Consider the following 19311-nt stretch of genomic DNA (forward strand, 5'->3'; position numbering starts at 1 on the left):
GTGGGGGACTGGGGCATCTCTGGGGACATCGCTGTGCTGTGCTGGGATACACTGGGACGACTGGGACAGCACCAGAGCTATACTGGGCTACGCTGGAACAGCGCCAGAACTGTAGGGAAAGTAACACTGGGCTCTACTGGGACAGTACTGAGGCGTACTGGCACAACAACACTGCCATAGTGGGACAGTGTTAGCCTATACTGGGGCTGCACCAGAGGTGACACTGGGCTAGACTGGGGCAGGGGTAGGGCATTAGGAGGACGGCACTGGGGCATACCGGACTGGCACAGAGGCCTGGGTGGTGACCTGGGTGTCCTGCCCCATGCATGCCCACAGCCACATGGGTGCCTGTGCCAGCAGGGTGGCAGAACCCGTGGTGGCATTGCAGCGTGCTGGTGGCCTGCAGCCGGGCACGCTGGTGGCAGCAGGCAGAGCGTGTGTCCTGGCACGGGGCTGCCCCTCCGGATGAGCGTCCTGGCTGCCGTGGGGCAGTGCCAGGAGCTGACGAGCGAGGAGGGAGCTCCGTGCCCGGGGACACAATGAGCGGGCAGCCCATTTTATCACCTCCCTGCTGCAAACCGGTTCATGTCCGGTGATGAGCCTTCCCAGGCTGGTGCAGGGCATAACCCAACCCCCAGCCCGGTCATCATCACCCACCCTTGGGGGTGCCAACGTCAAACCGGAGGGTGGCACCCAGGCGGCGAAAACTAGCCCGTTCCTGGTCCCGCAGCACCAGCCCGGCAGTGCCACGGCTCCGTCTTTCCCTGCATCCAGTTCTTGCCACGCAGGTGCCATGCGGTGCCCCGGGGAGGAGGGCGAGCTTGGCCCTGCCAGCTGCCCCTGAGCCCGTGGCAGCGGTGACACAGAGGTCCCAGCAGCCAGCCTGCCATGCCGGAGCGCCTTGCCCAAGGATTGCCAGTGCCAAGCTCTGCCCGTGTTTCCCTCTGGAGAGGGCTGAGCCGCTGCTGCCCAGCCGGTTCGGCAGCGAGGAGCGGAGCCCACCTTCCTTCCCTGGGGCTGGCAGTCCCGGGACGCTGAGCGGCACCACGGTAAGGACGAGCTCCCTGCCAGCTTTGGGGTACCTCTGGTGAGCCCCCACAGTGCCGAGGTACCCTGCCACCCACGGGCATCCACGGGTCCCCCTGTGCCCTCAATGCCACCACCTCAGGCACTCTGCCCCCTAAACCTGACCCCCAGCCAGGCATGGCCATGAGCCTGGGGGCTGGCTGCCCGCAGTGCCCCCAGCACGGTCCTCCCTGCCCCTGCCCTGCTGCCCGCATCCCACCGGGGAGAAACCACGGGGAAGCAGGGACCGCCGGCAGTGCCAGCCCCACGCCAGCCCCCTCGTGCCCGTGGGAAGAGGGAGCGACGTGTCGCACGGGGAGCTGTACCCGCGGTCACCCCACGCCAGCTTTTACCCCCCACCGGCACCCACCGGCTGCCCACGGGTGCCATCCTCAGCTGGGACACCTGTGGGCAAAGACCACGGGTGGAAGGGACCCCGCTGCAGGGCAGAGCCCCCCGGCCGCGTACCCGCTGCCCGGCGCTGGGTGCTCGGCGCTGGCTGCCGGTCCCGGGCGCTGCCGGCGGAGGCGGAGCGCGGCCGGTCCCTCCTCCGGGCAGTGCCCCGGGCCCGCCCCGCACGGCCCGGGAGGAGCCGCCGCCGCCGCCGCCGCGGGCACCGGCACCGGCACCGGCACGGCCAGGAGCGGCGGCAGCGGCGGCACCATGGCCTCCGGGAGCGAGGCGCAGCGGGCGCTGCAGTACGAGCAGACCCTGGTGAGTGCGGCACCGGCACCGGGGGGGCACCGGGGGGGCACTGGGCGCGGCGGGGCGCGGCGGCACGCCTGGGGGAGATGGACGGTTTGGGGGTGCTGCCGCGCTCAGGGGGGCAGTGCCGATGAGCTCCGCGATGCCCGGTTTGGGGGGCCGTCTCCGGGCTGCGGCTGGGCAGGGCACCGGGGCAGGGGTGTCACCCCGCAGCCCCCCCGGCGGTGGAGGACCCCAGCTGAGCCCCCCCGCCCAGGGCAGGACTTTTGCACACACCTCAAACCCCCCCCCCCCCCCAAACCCCCTCATCGCTGGGGAGGTGATGCTCCCAGAGGCACCGCCCGGGCACCCTTCACCCCCTGCACCGCGCGTCCCCAGCCCTCTGCCCCCAAGATAGCGTATCTCCCCTGCCTGCAACCTTAGCCCCACGTTTATGACTCCTTCCCCTCCGAGCCCTCTCTGCTGGCACCAAGGTGCCTGGCTGCCTCCCTCCCCGCTGTGCCCGCAACCCCTCCGCTGCCCATGGCCCTTGGACATCCTGGGCAAAGGTGCTTTTCCCTGGCCTCCGCCTGGGACGGTGCCCGGGGCGGGTCAGCAAACCGGTACTTTGCCCTGGCAAAAGCATTCAGACAGGCAGGGCCGGGGAAGTAGGCAGGGAAGCGGGGGCTGAACCGCTGCAGGGGACCCATGCCCACGGCTGCCCGAGTTTGCCGAGAGCCTGAGCCGGTTGCTGCAAGCGGGACCGGCCCCGCTGAGGCTTGCCCAGCTGGCACACGGGCACAGGGCAGCATCAGGGTACTGCTGCACCGGGCACCCTCTGCATTGTCTTTCCAAGCACCCAAAGCACTTGTCTGGGGGTCCCCCTCAGTGCCCACCCCAAGCCGCCCCTTCCCCATCGCTGTCGGGTGGCTGCGGCACACCGGCCGGCCATGGGAGCCCCAGCTGTGCTGGGCGTCTCCAGGATCTTATCAGCCCCGTGGTGCCTCCCCGGCAGGGCCGAGCTGGTGAGCAGCTGGGGGCACAAGCAGGGCTGTGCGGCACCGTCCGATGCCAGCTATGGGAGCGCCTCTTTCCCCCCGCCCTGCGCTGGACTGCCCCCCCTCAGGGCTGTGTCCACGGTGGGTGGGCAGAGAGGCCAGCCCGGCCGGGCACTGCAGGGCGGAGGAGCCTGCAGGCAGCGCGGGAGGGGAGAGGCACGCTGGGCCAGCCTTGCACGGTGCCAGCAGACTTTGCTCTCCTTTCCTCCGGGCGGGGTAGCACCCCTGCCCTGGACACCCCAGGGAGCCCATCCCCACGGCCTCTGGCCTGCAGCGAGGCTCATGAGACAGCCTGGGGCTCGTGGGTGAGGCTCGGTGCAGGCTCGTGTCCCACAGCCTCACGCCTGGCTTTTGGGAGCCGCCTGGGCACATGCCGGGCAGGAGGGGTGCCCAGCCTTCCCCAGTGCATCTGAGCCACCACCAGCTCCTGCCGGCACCTGCCAGGAGGGTCAGGATCCAGCTGGAGCCTGGCACGGGCGGGTCCAAGCTGGACCGCCCTGGGGACCGCCCTGGGGACCGCCCTGGGGACAGCTCTGGGGACAGCCCTGGGGACAGCTCTTGCTGCCCGTGCCCACAGCTGGGGCATCACAGCCGGGCTACAGGGCTGTGCCCAGCTGTGCCCAAAGAGCCCCGTCCCCATCCCATGTCCTTACCCCCCCAGATTTCACCAGCCCTGGGGTGCCATGGCCATGGTGCCACTGGGGGCTGGCACAGCCCCAGCCCTAAAGGTCATCCCAGGCCACGGCATCCCTCCCTGGGGACCCCGTGCTGGGCAGGTGCCCCTGAGAACCCCTGGCCGTGCCAAGGGTGCCGGGGTGCATGCCAGCCCCGGTGCCCCCCGCATGCCAGGCTGCCGTGGCGGGGAGCAAAGGGCCCCCGGGGCGGGGGGATTAAGCTTGACAAACTGCCCTTGTTCACTGTGGAGCCGCTCAGGGCGATTAGAGCCCGGCTAAGACAGGCAGCGTGACACAGACCCCCCCCAGCCTCCGCCTGCTCCCTGCCAGTCCCCCCCCCCCCCCTTAAATATCACCCCCAGGATCACGGTTTTGGGGGGAAGGTTGGCTGGCATCGGCTGTGCGGAGGTGGGCACCGCTGCCAGGCAAGCTCGGTGCTATGGGACAGGGTGGCACGGGGACACGGCAGCACCAGATGCTGGCACCCGCCCCAGGCGCAGCATCGCCCAGGCGCAGCGGGCACCGTGGGCTGGCATGGCCCGGGGGGCTGTGGCACGGCCGGTGCCTGCAGCGCAGGAACCCGGGACCGACATACCGGCCTTGGCCCGCACCCGTGTCCGTGGGTGCCCCCCGCCAGGTCCCCCCCCCGTGCCCGCTCCCTGCCCGCCCGGCACTGTGATTGTTCAGCTGCTTCATGGCGGAGGCCGGAGTCCCGGGGCTGTTTGTGTTTCAAAAGGCCTTTGTGGAAAAATAAACCAAGCGGGAGGAGGAGGAGGAAGGAGAGAGCCCACCACTGGCCTTCACCACAGCCCTGCGGCCATGCCAGGGATGCGGGCACCGTGGCTGGGGCTGCCTGGCACGGGGCACCCCCGGGGTCCCATGCCCTGTCTGTGGGGCCATGGCATGGGGCAGCGGGGTGGCACAGGGGCACCGGGGTGACATGGGGTGGCAGGGATCAGCAGGGTGGCACAGCGCCTTTGCTTGCATCCTCCTTGTTGCAAGGGGGTTGGTTGCAAACAGGGGGCAGAGGGGGAGCAAAATCCCCCCCTCCCAACCAGGCTGGACCCCCTGGGACTTGGCATCCCTCCGGGTGCCCCAGTCCCCGGGGGGCAGCGTGCCAGCCTCTGGCACGGCCCCAGGAGGTGAGTACGGAGCCGATTCGGGGGGCACTCAGCCTGGGGGGTGCCCCGGTCCTGACCGGGGCTGGCCATGGGGCAGCAGCGGGGCTGGAGGAGGCAGGCACTTGGCAAGGGGACAGCACTCCTCGGGGCGCCGGCCCGTTTCATCTTCCAGAGGAAACAAGCTTCGCCCGAAGGGAGCCTTTGAACGCCGGGCCCCGTGCAGGGCCGGGGTCCTCCTCTGGCAGTCGTTGCTGAATCCGGCCCCCAAAGTGGCCGTGCTGGCATCTCCGTCCAGCTCGTGCCTTCTCCCCGGCACCCTTCCATAGGGCGAGGAGCCACTGAGCTTGTGCTGAGCAGGAGTTTGGGGGGAAATCCATGACAGGAGGAGGTCAGCAATGGAAATGAATGTGCCCCCTCCCTCCCCGCTTGCCTCCCCACCCTCCCTCCCACTGCCGAGCACAACCCGGGTATTAGACAGCAGAGAATCCACCCGGCGCCACTCTGGCTGCTTTCTGATCCCTGCCAAAGGGACCTGGGCAGGAGCGATACCCCGTGAGAAATGCACCTTCACGCTGTCCCCACAGGGAGCTGGCACGTGCCAGCAGGCCAGTGGGGTGTGAACGGGACCCAGGCGTCCGGGACGGGCACCGCTGCCGGCAGCCGGGGCTGGGCTGCCCACGTGCCAAGCACAGTGCCCACCCGTGGCATTGCCCCTCCGCCAGGCACCGGCACGGGCCGTGCCGGGGGGCAGGGGGGCTGCAACCCGGCTGGGCAGGCACGCGCTGCGCCGGCACGGCACGGCGGGTGGGCACACCATCGGCATGGGGCTCACGTCGCCCCGACGTGGGAGCCTGGCAGGGGCCCCCGTGGCCCTGAAGCCTCCCTTTGTGCCGGGCCAACCTCTGGCACTTGGCATTCAGGTCATGCAGGGGGGAGCGAGGCGGAAACCAAGCAACCGAGTCCTTGGCAGTGCCCGCCAGCACGGGACAAATGCCCCCGGCTCAGCGGGGAGAACGGGCACAAAGAGCTCCTGGCCAGCACGGGGGGCACTGCCAGAGCCACCCCCCCACCAGGGCTAGGCCACGTGCCGTGGCCAGGCAGGAGGCACCCAAGGAGGAGGGGGTGTCTCCCACATGGGCATGGAGCCCCTTGCACCCCCTTGCTCCCCAGATCCCCTCCTCACGGCCCAGGGACCGACCCATGCCCGATGTTGTGCCCCTTTCTCCCCTGGGATGGGGGGTATGCCCTGCCCCCTCACTGCCCTCCTGCCTCCCTGCTGCCAGCTGAGACCAGCCAGCTCGTGTCACATGTGGTCTGCCGAGCCTGCCTCCCGGGGGGCAACCCTGCTTTTAGTGATGCCAAGGGGATATGCCCGCAGAGCGCCAGCACAACCCCAACACCAGCCCTCAGAGAGTCTCCCGGCCAGGCTGGCCATGCTCCTATCGCCAGAGGCCCTTCCCCACCCTCCGCCAGCCCAGCCCCGTGCCCGGGGCACCTGGGCAGGGCCGGGGACTGGTACCAGCGGCGCCAGCTGCCTGCGCTGGGCGTGTGGGCAAAGCGATTGCCATCGATCCCCGCGTGCCTTATCTCCCCGGCCCCTTCCCACGCCCCAGCGGGCGGCTGCGGGTCCCCCGACACACCGCTACCCCTTCCCCTGGGGGTGCCACGGCCACCTGTCCCCTCGCCCCCAGCGCAGGGAGGCCATGCCAGCGTGCCCGCCGCTCCCCTGCCTCAGTTTCCCCACTTGGGCTCGGGCGCCGGGGTACCAGCTCCCTCTGACGCCCCTGCCCGCTCCTTCTCCCCCAGATGTATGGGCGCTACACGCAGGACCTGGGCACCTTTGCCAAGGACGAGGCGGCCCGGCTGCGGCTGCAGCAGGGGCACGGGGAGGGGGGCACCTCCCGGCCACGCCGCACCTCCAAGCTGGTGGAGTACACCCAGGGCCGCTGTGCCCCCTGCTGCGGTAAGGGCCACCGGGGATGAAGACACGGGGGGGGCACGGGTGGGCACGGCCCCACAGCAGCACATGGTCCGGGCGCAGCTGCCCACCCCGCCACGGCAGCAGCGGGTAGGGTTTCTCCGGCTGTCATGGGACACCGGCGCCGAGGACAATGCCACCTGCCCGCCGGGCAGCGGGGACACAATGGCCCAAAATAGCCGCGCGCACCGCAGGGACCGGGGGCCCCCAGCCCCTCTGCCTGGGGCCGTGCCCGGGGGCCGCGCTGGCGGGAGGTGCGTGCCCGGAGGCACCGCGTGCGGCTGCGCGCAGCCAGAGCCCACCGTTCTGCCCGCCGGTGTTTGCAGCGCGGCTGTGATGGCTGGGCACGGTGGTGCTCCTGCACCGGACGGTGCTGGGTCGGTGCCATCGGTTGTGAGCGCTCGTGTCCCTGCCAGCCTGGCCCTGCCACCCCAGTGTGCCCATCCCCAGGGCGCCCGGCCCTGAGCCTGCCCTTGTGCCCGCAGTCTGCGCCTTGCGGTGCCAGCGGTTCCTCATCTCCAAAGTGGGCGAGGACTGGATCTTCCTCATCCTCCTGGGGCTGGTCATGGCGCTGGTCAGCTGGGCCATGGACTTCGCCATCGCCACCTGCCTCCAAGGTGAGCGGGCACCGGTGGGCTCCCCGGGAGGGGGCAGGGGGTGGCCGTGCCACAGGGCCGTGCCATGCGCCTTGCCATCCGTGACCGGCCTCGCCGACTGTGCCCGCAGCCCAGAAGTGGATGTACGGGGGCCTGGACACCAACGTGATGCTGCAGTACCTCGCCTGGGTCACCTACCCCACCGTGCTCATCACCTTCTCAGCTGGCTTCACCCAGATCCTCGCCCCCCAAGCCGTGGGTAGGGCACCGGGAGGGCTGCCTGTGTCCCTCCCTGGGGCTGTGGGGTGCTGCATGGGTGTCCTCCTGGGCTACGGGGCTGGGGGGTCCTTGGGGTCTTCCCAGGGGTATGGGCAGATCTTCAGAGGGTCTCCTGGAGGCTCTGGGGTGGATGTCCTCCTGGGCTACGGGGTTGTGGGTCCTGGGGGTCTTCCAAGAACTATGGGCTGGTCTTCAGAGGATCTCATGGGAGCTAGGGGGTGGATGTCCTCCTGGGCTATGGGGTTGAGGGTCCTGAAGGTCTTCCCAAGGCTATGGGCTGGTCTTTAAAGGGTCTCCTGTGGACTATGGCATTGGGGTCCCTACAGGGCTATGGGTTGGGGTGTCCCTACATGGCCATGGGGCTGATCCTGCAGACTGTACTGTGGGGAGAGGTGTCTCTGGGGTCTCCCTATGGCAGTGGGGGATGGCAGAGCATCCGGGATCCCCCCAGAACTATGAGGCAGGGGCTTCCCAGTGTCCCCCCCACCACGGCCGTGGGTCAGGGCTGTCCCCACGGTGCCAGGCTCGGGGATCCCCGAGATGAAGACCATCCTGCGGGGCGTTGTGCTGAAGGAGTACCTCACCCTCAAGACCTTCGTGGCCAAGGTGATCGGGCTAACGTGTGCCCTGGGCAGCGGCATGCCCCTGGGCAAGGAGGTGAGGGCAGCGCCCAGGGCAGGGCGGGCAGGGGGTCGGGGGGGGGGGGGGGGGGGGCACCATCCTCAGCCTCCCCGCTGTCCCCACAGGGTCCCTTCGTCCACATCGCCAGCATGTGTGCAGCCCTGCTCAGCCGCTTTCTCTCCCTCTTCGGGGGCATCTACGAGGTGAGTGGGACAGGCTGGCCCCAGGGGTGCTCCGCCTGTGCCCCCCAGCAGGGTTGGCAGTGCCCGGGGCGGGGGGGATGGGGGGGGCAGTGCCCGCTCACCCCCGGCTCGCCCGCAGAATGAGGCGAGGAACATCGAAATGCTGGCGGCTGCCTGTGCCGTCGGTGTCGGCTGCTGCTTCGCCGCCCCCATTGGAGGTAGGGTCACCCCGGGCTCCCCAAACCCCCCCACACATCCCGCTCGGGCACCGGGGTCCACCCGGCGAGGCGAGCAGGACCCCCAGCACGGCTGGCATGGGAGAGGGCAGTGCCGCTTGGCAGGGAGGAGGAAGGGAGGAGTGGGCACCATCCTCCCGGAGGTGTAACGTCTGCTCTCGTCCTCTCCCCTGCCGCCCTGCGCTCCAGGGAGCTCCCCGCTCCGGCCCCGCTGAGCCCTGCCCGTAGGTTGGTGACGTGTCTAACTCTTTCCTTGCCCTCTGCCTGCTGCGCTGCCCCATCCGTCTGTCCGTCCATCTGTGTGCGTCGTCCCCCCCCCCAGCGCCACCCGCCGTGTCTCTGCTCACATCCCTGCGCTACCCTCTTGCTCGCGCCGATTCCTGCTCTGCCGTGCCCGCTGCCGCCAGCCGGGGACCGGCCACGCGCTTTGCCAGGGAAGCCCTCGAAACGCCCCATAGTGTGTCCGTGGGGCCGGCCGGGCTCCTGCGGGCCGTGCAGGAGCACGGGCTCGGGGTGGGAAGCATGCCAGGCACCGGGGGCCTGCCTGGGTTTCGCCGCCTCCCTTGTGCGCTTCCCCCCGGTGCCAGGCGTCCTCTTCAGCATCGAGGTCACCTCCACCTTCTTTGCCGTCCGCAACTACTGGCGCGGCTTCTTTGCCGCCACCTTCAGCGCCTTCATCTTCCGCGTCCTCGCCGTCTGGAACAAGGATGAAGGTACCTCTGGTAGGGTGGGGGGCACGGGGGTCCCCTCGCCCGGCCCCGTTGACCCCTGCCGCCCCCCCAGAGACGATCACAGCGCTGTTCAAGACCCGCTTCCGCCTTGACTTCCCCTTCGACCTGCAGGAGCTGCCCGCCTTCGCCGTCATCGGGTGAGTGCGGCCGCCGTGGTGCCCGTCCCATGGCCCCAGGGCAGCAGTGGCGGTGACGGTGGTGGTGATGGTGGTGGTGGCAGCAGGACACACGGGCGCTCACCCCCCCCGCCTCTGCCCAGGATCGCCAGCGGCTTCGGGGGTGCGCTCTTCGTCTACCTCAACCGCAAGATCGTGCAGTTCATGCGCCGCCAGAAGACCATCAACCGCTTCCTCATGAAGAAGTAGGTGCCTGGCGGTCCCCAGCGCCGGGGCGGTGGAGTGGGGCTGCAGCGGCGTCACCCCCCACCCCGTGCCCCCCTGCCAGGCGCCTGCTCTTCCCTGCCTTGGTGACGCTGCTCATCTCCACGCTGACCTTCCCACCTGGCTTCGGACAGTTTATGGCCGGCCAGGTACCTGCTGTGGGGTGGCACACCAGTCCCCACCCCGGGGCCACCGCCAGCCCCGGCTGACCCCTGCCCCTCGCCAGCTCACCCAGAAGGACACCCTGGTGACGCTGTTCGACAACCAGACATGGGCCAAGCAGGGGCTCAGCGACGAGTTCGAGTACTTGGGCATCCTGGAGGCCTGGCACCATCCCCGCTCCAACGTCTTCGTCACCCTCGTCGTCTTCATCCTCATGAAGGTGGGTGCCTCCTGCCCCTGCCAGCCCCAGCGTGCCACCAGGAGGCTCTGGGGAGGGGCTTCTGGATGCCACCAGGGAGGTGCTGGGTGGTTGCCAGCCAGGTGGCACTGGGAGGCACTGGGGTGGCTGCTCCCAGAGGCCACCAAGGTTTTGGCTGGGTGCCACCGACATGCCATCAGAAAGATCTTAGCTGGGAGCCACCAAGGTGCCAGCAGGAGGTGCTGGCCAGGTGCCACCGGGGAGGTGCCAGCTGTGCTGCCAGGTGCGCCCAGGGAGGTCCTGGCCAGGTGCCCGCAGGTGCCACCGGGGAGGTGCTGGCCTGGCGTCCCCTGGGAGGAGCAGGGCTGCCCCGTGGCACAGTGCGGTGGCCACGTGCTGCTCCACGGCGGCCAGCTGGGGCAGGAGGCAGGGCTGGGCTGGGGAGGGCAACTAACCGGTGCCTGTATCCCCTGTGCAGTTCTGGATGTCGGCCCTGGCCACCACCATCCCGGTGCCCTGCGGAGCGTTCATGCCCGTCTTCGTTATCGGTGAGAGCCCGTACCCCGTGCAGGAGGAGGGAGCTGCCTGCCAGCCCACGCTGGGGCGCTCCTGGGTGTCCCCAGGTGTCCCCTTAACCAGCAGGGAAAGGGCAGAGGAGAGGGCGTGAGGCTGGGTCGGGTGCCGGGAGACCCCCTGCGCCCGCTCCCAGCCCCTCTCTGTGGGCAGGGGCAGCCTTCGGGCGCCTGGTGGGGGAGAGCATGGCAGCCTGGTTCCCCGATGGCATCCACGCCGACAGCAACACCTACCGCATTGTGCCGGGAGGCTACGCCGTGGTGGGTAAGCACCGGGCCGGCACGGGGACACCACGGTGGGCATCGCTTGGAGGCGCTCCAAAGGAGCCGGTGGGTTCCCCAGGGCTGAAGTGGTGTCCCAGGGACTGGGGGTGATCCCACCCTCGGGGATGTCCCCGGGAGGTCTCAAAGGCTCAGGGTGTGGCAGATGCCCCAGGGCTGGCGATCCAGCCCGGCAGGCAGCACCTGACAGCAGCCCCCGTGTCTCCGGGAACGGGCACAGGAGCGGCCGCGCTGTCGGGCGCTGTCACCCACACGGTGTCCACGGCCGTCATTGTCTTCGAGCTGACGGGGCAGATCTCGCACATCCTGCCCGTCATGATCGCCGTCATCCTGGCCAACGCGGTGGCCCAGAGCCTCCAGCCCTCTCTCTACGACAGTATCATCCGCATCAAGAAGCTGCCCTACCTCCCTGAGCTGGGCTGGGGCCACCACGAGTGAGCGTGTGTCCCCTGCCCTGTCCCCAAGCCCCTCACCAGGCGTAAGGGGAGGAAGCGTCATCACCTGAGGCCACTGTTTCCCACCCCGGGCAGGAAATACAACGTGCGGGTGGAGGACATCATGGTGCGGGACATCCGCTACGTCACCCTCAACTGCAAGTACCGGGACCTGCAGCACATCCTGCACAGTACCAAGATGAAGAGCCTGCCGCTGGTGGAGTCGGCCGGTGAGACGCGGGCAGGGGGCCGTGCCGGCACCCGCCCCAGCCATGGGGTGTGCCGGCACGGGGCGGGGGCGATGGCGAAGGGGGTGTCGGGAGCCAACGCGACCCCTCGCTGCCGCCGGCAGAGTCCATGATCCTGCTGGGCTCCATCGAGCGGGCACAGGTGGGGGCCCTGCTCTGCCACCAGCTCAGCCCCCAGCGCCGGCTCCAGGCCCTGCGGCAGAAGGCGCTGGCCGAGGACCGGCACCGGCTCTCCGACGCCAGCATCGGCTTTCAGGTGAGGGGGGCAGCCGCCTCGGAGGACGCCCGTCAGGGTGCCCCCCGCCGCCACGCCCCCAGCACCCCGTCCCCCCACAGATCAGCACGGAGGCCTCCTCGGGCGCCCCTGCCCGCGCTGCCTCCCGCAAGCCCCTGAAGCCGGCGCTGAAGCGGGTGCCCAGCAGCCTGGCCGAGACCCCCCCCGGTGAGTCTGCGCCCGGCCCCCCCGGCCCCTGCCTGCACTCCCCCGCTGACACTGACACCCCCTCCCCGCCCGCAGCCGGCGCCGCCGACCACGCTGGCATCGCCCTCAAGAGCCTCTTCTGTGCCAACGCTGCCGCAGAGCCCACCGAGGTGAGCGCCCGGCCCTGCCCGGCCCCGCCTGGCCCTTTCTACCCACCGCCACCCTTCCCCATCACTCCCGTCCCTTTCCATCCCTTCCCTCTCCTGCCCATCCTGCCCGTCCCTGCCCATCGCTGTCCTTCCCTTCCCACTCCTGCCCATCCTGCCCCAGCCCTTTCCGTTCCTGCTCAACCCTGCCTGTCCCTTCCCATGTCTGCCTGTCCCTACCTATCCCATCCTGTTCCTTCCCTGCCCGTCCCTGCCCATCCCTGCCTGTCCCATCCCATCCCATCCCTGCCTGTCCCATCCCATCCCTTCCCTGCCCATCCTTGCCTGTCCCATCCCGTCCCATCACTTCCCTGCCCGTCCCATCCCATCCCATCCCTGCCTGTCCCATCCCATCCCTTCCCTGCCCATCCTTGCCTGTCCCATCCCGTCCCATCCCTTCCCTGCCCGTCCCTGCCTGTCCCATTCCCTTCCCATCCCACCCCATCCTACCCCATCCCATCCCATCCCATCCCATCCCTTCCCTTCCCTTCCCTTCCCTTCCCTTCCCTTCCCTTCCCTTCCCTTCCATTCCTGTCCCATCCCATCCCATCCCATCCCATCCCATCCCTTCCCTTCCCTTCCTGTCCCTGCCTGTCCCATCCCATCCCATCCCATCCCATCCCATCCCATCCCATCCCATCCCATCCCTTCCCTTCCCATTCCATCCCATCCCATCCCATCCCATCCCATCCCATCCCTTCCCTTCCCATCCCATTCCATTCCATCCCATCCCATCCCATCCCATCCCATCCCATCCCATCCCATCCCATCCCTGCCTGTCCCATCCCATCCCTTCCCTGCCCATCCTTGCCTGTCCCATCCCGTCCCATCCCGTCCCATCCCTTCCCTGCCCGTCCCTGCCTGTCCCATCCCTTCCCATCCCACCCCATCCCATCCCATCCCACCCCATCCCACCCCATCCCACCCCATCCCATCCCATCCCATCCCATCCCATCCCATCCCATCCCTTCCCTTCCCTGCCTGTCCCTGCCTGTCCCATCCCGTCCCTGCCCGTCCCTGCCCATGGCCCCGCCCCGCCCCGCCCTAACGCCGCTGTCTCTCCCCGCGCGGCGCCAGGCGCAGGGCACGGCCTACCGCAAGGCCAAACACGTCCGCATTTCCATCACGGTAAGCTGCAGCCAATCGCAGGCTGGGCATGGCTCCTCTCAGCCAATCGGAGCCCAGCATGGATTCTCTGAACCAATCAGGGGCCTGGCAAAATTCTGCTTGGCCAATCACGTTTGGCCCATGTCTGTGCAGCCAATCTCAGACTGTCCCGATTCTGCTCAGCCAATCACGGCGTGCGTCCTCCCAATCCCAAACCTTCCTGGCGAATCATAGCGTGACCCGGAGCCTCTCAGCCAGCCACGCCCCACTTCGCTCAGCCAATCATGGCATAGCGTGCCTTCCCTCCACCAATCACAAGCCTGGCTGGTCCCACCTTGGCCAATCGTGGCCTGACCTATGTCCTCTCAACCAGTCACGTTACCCGGCCTGCGCCTTGCCCACACCCTGCCTGCACGTGCTGCCCGCACCCTACCGGACGCCTGCTGCCGTGCTGCCCGCAGCCTCGCTGCGCCCTGCCCGTGCCCGGCTCACTGCCTGCCCTGCCTTGCCTGCGCCCTGCCCGTGCCCGGCTCACTGCCTGCCCTGCCTTGCCTGCGCCCTGCCCGTACCCTGCTCACTGCCTGCCCTGCCTTGCCTGCGCCCTGCCCGTACCCGGCTCACTGCCTGCCCTGCCTTGCCTGCGCCCTGCCCGTACCCTGCTCACTGCCTGCCCTGCCTTGCCTGCGCCCTGCCCGTACCCGGCTCACTGCCTGCCCTGCCTTGCCTGCGCCCTGCCTGTACCCGGCTCACTGCCTGCCCTGCCTTGCCTGCGCCCTGCCCGTACCCGGCTCACTGCCTGCCCTGCCTTGCCTGCGCCCTGCCTGTACCCGGCTCACTGCCTGCCCTGCCTTGCCTGCGCCCTGCCCGTACCCTGCTCACTGCCTGCCCTGCCTTGCCTGCGCCCTGCCCGTACCCGGCTCACTGCCTGCCCTGCCTTGCCCGCGCCCTGCCCGTACCCGGCTCACTGCCTGCCCTGCCTTGCCTGTGCCCTGCCTGTACCCGGCTCACTGCCTGCCCTGCCTTGCCTGCGCCCTGCCCGTACCCAGCTCACTGCCTGCCCTGCCTTGCCTGCGCCCTGCCTGTACCCGGCTCACTGCCTGCCCTGCCTTGCCTGCGCCCTGCCTGTACCCGGCTCACTGCCTGCCCTGCCTTGCCTGCGCCCTGCCCGTGCCCGGCTCACTGCCTGCCCTGCCTTGCCTGCGCCCTGCCCGTGCCCGGCTCACTGCCTGCCCTGCCTTGCCTGCGCCCTGCTCGTACCCGGCTCACTGCCTGCCCTGCCTTGCCTGCGCCCTGCCCGTGCCCGGCTCACTGCCTGCCCTGCCTTGCCTGCGCCCTGCTCGTACCCGGCTCACTGCCTGCCCTGCCTTGCCTGCGCCCTGCCCGTGCCCGGCTCACTGCCTGCCCTGCCTTGCCTGCGCCCTGCCCGTGCCCGGCTCACTGCCTGCCCTGCCTTGCCTGCGCCCTGCTCGTACCCGGCTCACTGCCTGCCCTGCCTTGCCTGCGCCCTGCCCGTACCCAGCTCACTGCCTGCCCTGCCTTGCCTGCGCCCTGCCCGTACCCGGCTCACTGCCTGCCCTGCCTTGCCTGCGCCCTGCCCGTGCCCGGCTCACTGCCTGCCCTGCCTTGCCTGCGCCCTGCCTGTACCCGGCTCACTGCCTGCCCTGCCTTGCCTGCGCCCTGCCCGTACCCGGCTCACTGCCTGCCCTGCCCTGCCTGCGCCCTGCCCGTGCCCGGCTCACTGCCTGCCCTGCCTTGCCCGCGCCCTGCCTGCAGCGGCGTGCAGGCCTGCTGCCCGCTGCCCTGCCAGGCCGCTCACGCTCGCCTCTTTTGCAGGAGGAGATGGATCTGGGTGACAGGATGACCCCGGCGGAGGTGAGGGGCGGGCAGGGGCGGGCAGGGGCGGGCAGGACCCTCCCTGCCCACGGGGACCGGGGAGATCCCAACGGGGTGCCAAGGCATGGGGGGGGGGGCAATGCCCCCGCAGTGCTGGGTGCGGGGAGGGTGGGGGGCCTTTGCTGGCACCCTGGGGGGCTGTGCCCCCCCGCCCTGCCCCATGGCGTGTCCTCCCCCAGATCCTGGAGTGGGAGGAGCAGCAGCTGGAGCAGCTGGTGGACTTCAGCAGCGCCAAGATCGACCCCGCGCCCTTCCAGCTGGTGGAGCACACCTCGCTGCACAAGGTGTGACCGCACCCCCCGCCCCGGACCCCCCCCCAGATCCCCCCGGACCCCCAACTCAGCCCCTTCTTCCTGCAGACCCACACCGTCTTCTCGCTGCTGGGGCTGGACCACGCGTACGTCACCAGCATCGGGCGCCTGGTGGGCATGGTGTCCCTCAAGGAGGTGAGCGGGGGGGCGGTGGGGTGGGGGCCATGGGGTGGGGGAGCACCCAGAGCCGCCTGCCCACGGGTTTGGGGTGCCCGCAGCTGCGCAAGGCCATCGAGGGCTCGCTGACGGCCAAGGGGGTGAAGGTGCGCCCGCCGCTCGCCAGCTTCCGCGACAGCACCGCCAGCGCCGGCGAGCCCGACACCACCGCCCTGCACCAGCTCTGGGACCGCCACCAGCACCACCCCATGCCCCGCGAGGCCGGTCCCGGGGGCGACGACGATGATGACACCCCCAAGGGCCAGTGAGATGGGGTTCCCTCCCCGTGTCCCCAGGCGCCGCAGGGGCCCCCGGCGGGTGCTGGGGGATGCCCGCCCTGTGCCGGGCTCGGCGTAGGGGTGGGCACCCTCAATGCAGTGCCGCTGCTCCCGCCCTGTGCCGGGGCTGGCCAGGTGCCCCCCAGCCTGCCCGTGCCCCCCGCCTCCCTGCCAACTCCCACTTCGCTACCTCTGCCGCCCCCGGCCCCGGTGCCCCCCGGCATCGCCACCGCCCTCACCCCTCCGCCCACGGGCACCCCAGCGTCCCTGCTCGGGGCGGCACGTGGGGCAGAGGGGCGGCGGGTGGGGGTGCCCAAGGGAACACGGGTAGGCACTGCCCCCCTCCCCAGCGCCTCGTGGCTGGGAAGAGGGGTCCTGTCACCTCGCCACTGTGCGCCCCACCCCCATGTAAATACAGAGATTTTTATATTAATTTAATAAAAGGACTTTATAAACGGAGCCAGAGTGCCGAGGGGCCGGAGGCGGGGAGGGGGCACGGCCAGCGGGCACCGGCCGAGCCTCCCCACGGCAGCGGGGCTGGCACCGCTTGCGGCGAGAAGCCTTTCTTTACCCGCTGCCAGGTCACAGTGTGGCCTCGCTGCGGTACAGTGGCTGCGGGGGCTCGCCGGGGCGGGTGCCGGCACGGCGCCGGGCGGTGATGACCAGCGTGCCGGCCTCGGTGAGGGCGCAGCTCACCGACAGCGGGTCCGTGTCCTCGGGCAGCTGGCACTTGTGGGTGAAGGTGTCGCAGACGGTGCCGTCCTCAGCCACCTGCGGGGAGGCAGCGCTGGCGTGGTGGGGTGCGGCGTGGCACAGCACGGCATGGCACAGCAGCACATGGCACAGTCCCAGTTACCCCAGTGTTAGTGAGGGAGCAGCTCCCAGTCACCCTGGCTCCAGCAGAGAGCTCAGCAGGGCAGTTCCCAGTTACCCAGTGCCTCAGGGGCAATTCCCAGTTACCCCATTGCCAGCAGAGAGCAGCTCCTAGTTGTCTCAGTCCTGGGGGTGGGGTAATTTCCAGTTACCCCAGTGCCAGCAGGAACTGTTCCCAATTGCCCCCCACCAGCAAAGAATGCAAGGGGGCAGGAGTTCCCAATTGCCCCAGTCTCAGTGAGGACAGCTCCCAGTTACCCCACTGCTGGCAGGGGCCATTCCCAGTTACCCCAGTGCCAGCAGAGGCAGCTCCCAGTTACCCCAGTGCCAGCAGGGGCCATTCCCAGTTACCCCCCTGCAGGAGGGGCTGCCGTGGGGCACAACCCCCGTTGCCCCGGGGCGGGGGGGGGATGGTGCCCCCCGGGGTCCCTCACCTTCTCGGCCTGGATGGCGACGTGGCAGTTGGAGGTGGTCACCACGATGTCGGGGGGCTCGAACTGGCTGACGTCGGCCACCACCTGGTAGGTGTCACCCTGGGCACGCACCCAGGTGCCCAGGCAGCAGGGGCACATGGCGCCTGGGGACCCTGCGGGCATTGGGGGGCTGCCGGGCACGGGGGCAAGGGGGCACGGTGCCCAGGGGCCGGGGCACTGGGGGTTGTGGGAGAGGCTGGGGACACTGGGTGGGGGTCTGGGGGCACCCGCTGGATGACCTGGGGACAGCGAGGGAATGGCGCGGGAGGCTGGGGACACGGGATGGCCAGGAAAGTCTCGGGGGAGTGGGTTGGGGGGGCTGGGGTTACTGGGGGCCTCTGGGGGCAAGTGGGGAGGGTAACAGGGGACACCGAGGGGTCAGGGGGCTGAGGACATAAGGACAGCCAGAAAGGTCTGGGAGGGGAGGGAGGGGACATGGAGGGGTCTGGGGGCACCGGGAGGCTCAGAAGGGTCTGGGGAAGGGGGAGCTGGGGACACGGTGGGGACGACCTGGGGACAGCAGGGACACTGGGGATACCGGGGACTTGGGGGGGGGGCCAAAGGAACTAGGGGGAGAGGGTTGGAGAACAGTCCAGAGAGCCATGGGGCACTTGGGGGACAGTCAGGGCTCCCCCCGTCCCCCCGGTCTGTGCTGGGTGGGTCCCATGCTGTGCCCAGGGATAACCCTTGGGGGGGGACCCTCCCTGGGGTAGCAGGGACCCCCGCCCCCCCACCCCCGGTACCTGGGTACCCGAAGGGCTCATGTGCCCGTGCCCCGAAGGGGCCATGCCGCCGGTCGCCCTCGAAGCGGGGCTCGCCATGCCCCTGGCCGTAGGCACCGATGCGCTCGGCGCGGTACGCGGGGGCCGAGCCGAGCGAGGCCATGGCGCCTGCCGCCTGCGCCCCCCAAGGCCCTGGACACGGGGAGGGGGCCGGCCGCCTGCCACCACCGCCACCGCCAGATGCCCATAATTAGGCACCCCGTCCCCAGGAATGCGAGATAAGGGCCGAGGCCTCGCCATCACCCTGCGGGGACGCGGAGGGGGGGACGGACGTGCCGCTGCCACCTCCGGCCTGCCCCCCCCCCCCCCGGCCCCCCGGGGAGGAGGTGCCCCCCCACCCGCAAGAAGAGGCGTCCGGCGCAGCGCTCGCACGATGGACTTTATTCGAGACCTGGCGGGATGGAGGAGGGGGGTGCCGGGGTGTGGGCACCCAACAGGTACCGCCGCAGTGGGGCGGGGGGCTCAGGCAGCTCCCGCGGGTACGCACACGCGTGCACATGCACATACACCCAGGTGTGCGCGCACACACACACACGCGCGTGTGCAGAGCAAAGCCCCCCCACCCATCTGCAGGCAGCCGGTACCCCCCAGCCCATCCCAGTGCCATGGGCAGCCTCTGCTGTCCCCAGAAAGGGGATGGTGGTGGGTGGCAGGGAGCCCATCATCGTGGTGTCAGGCCTGCTGGTCCCTGCACGCACCCACCCCCCCACCCCCAGCTTGGCCATGCAGGGAGAGGGGAGCCAGCCCCATGCCAGGCACCCCACGGCGGGGAGGGGGAACGGGTGCTGTGCCCGGCAGAGGTTGATGGGGGGTGCTGGGGGGGTGCGGGAGCAGGGGTGTAGCGGGTGCTCAGGGGGGTGCGGGGCTGGGGGGGCTGTGGCCGGGCTGGGCGAGGAGCAGCATGCAGCGGGTGAGCGGCCCCACGAGAACACGTGCCATGCGGGAAGGGGGGGCACAAGCATTGGCAAAAACTGGCATTCCTCCCCCAAATGGCGTGCCCGGACCCCCGGCACAGCCCTGGGGAGCCCCCAAGCCGGGGTGCCACCCCCGGCCAGGACGGGGGGGCTGGTCGCCCTTCGTGTAGGCACTTGGTTCCCTGCTAGGGGTGAGTGACTCGGGGACAGGGACGTCGGTTCCCCCCCTCTCTCCACCCCGCGTTGCCCCACGGCAGACTTTGAGGGGCCCTGGCCGGCTGAGCCCCCCGCCATGGGGCTGGCTTGGGGGTGCTGTCACTGGTGGCCCAAAGCCCCCAGTCTGGGGGCCCATGCCCACCCGACCCCACCCGGCCCCGCAGTCTCCCCGTGCCGGC

General features: G+C 70.0%; 2 protein-coding genes across 2 annotated transcripts; one reads left to right on the plus strand and one right to left on the minus strand.

Moving 5' to 3' along the window:
- Positions 1–1681: 1681 nt before the first annotated feature.
- CLCN2 (chloride voltage-gated channel 2) lies at positions 1682–16213 on the plus strand. Its single transcript, XM_075506996.1, has 23 exons — positions 1682–1779; positions 6409–6565; positions 7066–7197; positions 7307–7435; positions 7979–8112; positions 8202–8279; positions 8398–8476; positions 9082–9207; positions 9278–9362; positions 9485–9586; positions 9670–9754; positions 9832–9987; positions 10445–10514; positions 10693–10803; positions 11041–11254; positions 11351–11484; positions 11607–11744; positions 11795–11944; positions 12020–12093; positions 15070–15108; positions 15309–15413; positions 15489–15575; positions 15659–16213. Exons 1-23 carry the CDS (start codon positions 1729–1731, stop codon positions 15863–15865), a joined length of 2643 nt encoding a protein of 880 aa, XP_075363111.1. The 5' UTR covers positions 1682–1728; the 3' UTR covers positions 15866–16213.
- Positions 16214–16456: 243 nt separating this feature from the next.
- On the minus strand, positions 16457–18105 carry LOC142412204 (heat shock protein beta-7-like). The gene is made up of 3 exons (XM_075506994.1): positions 17964–18105; positions 17182–17333; positions 16457–16645 (listed from the first exon to the last, which is right to left on the minus strand). The coding sequence occupies exons 1-3, from the start codon at positions 18103–18105 to the stop codon at positions 16457–16459; spliced, it is 483 nt and encodes a 160-aa protein (XP_075363109.1).
- Between the last annotated feature and the right edge of the window lie 1206 nt (positions 18106–19311).

This window comes from Mycteria americana, chromosome 7, assembly GCF_035582795.1.
Source record: "Mycteria americana isolate JAX WOST 10 ecotype Jacksonville Zoo and Gardens chromosome 7, USCA_MyAme_1.0, whole genome shotgun sequence".
NCBI classification, from domain to species: domain Eukaryota; kingdom Metazoa; phylum Chordata; class Aves; order Ciconiiformes; family Ciconiidae; genus Mycteria; species Mycteria americana.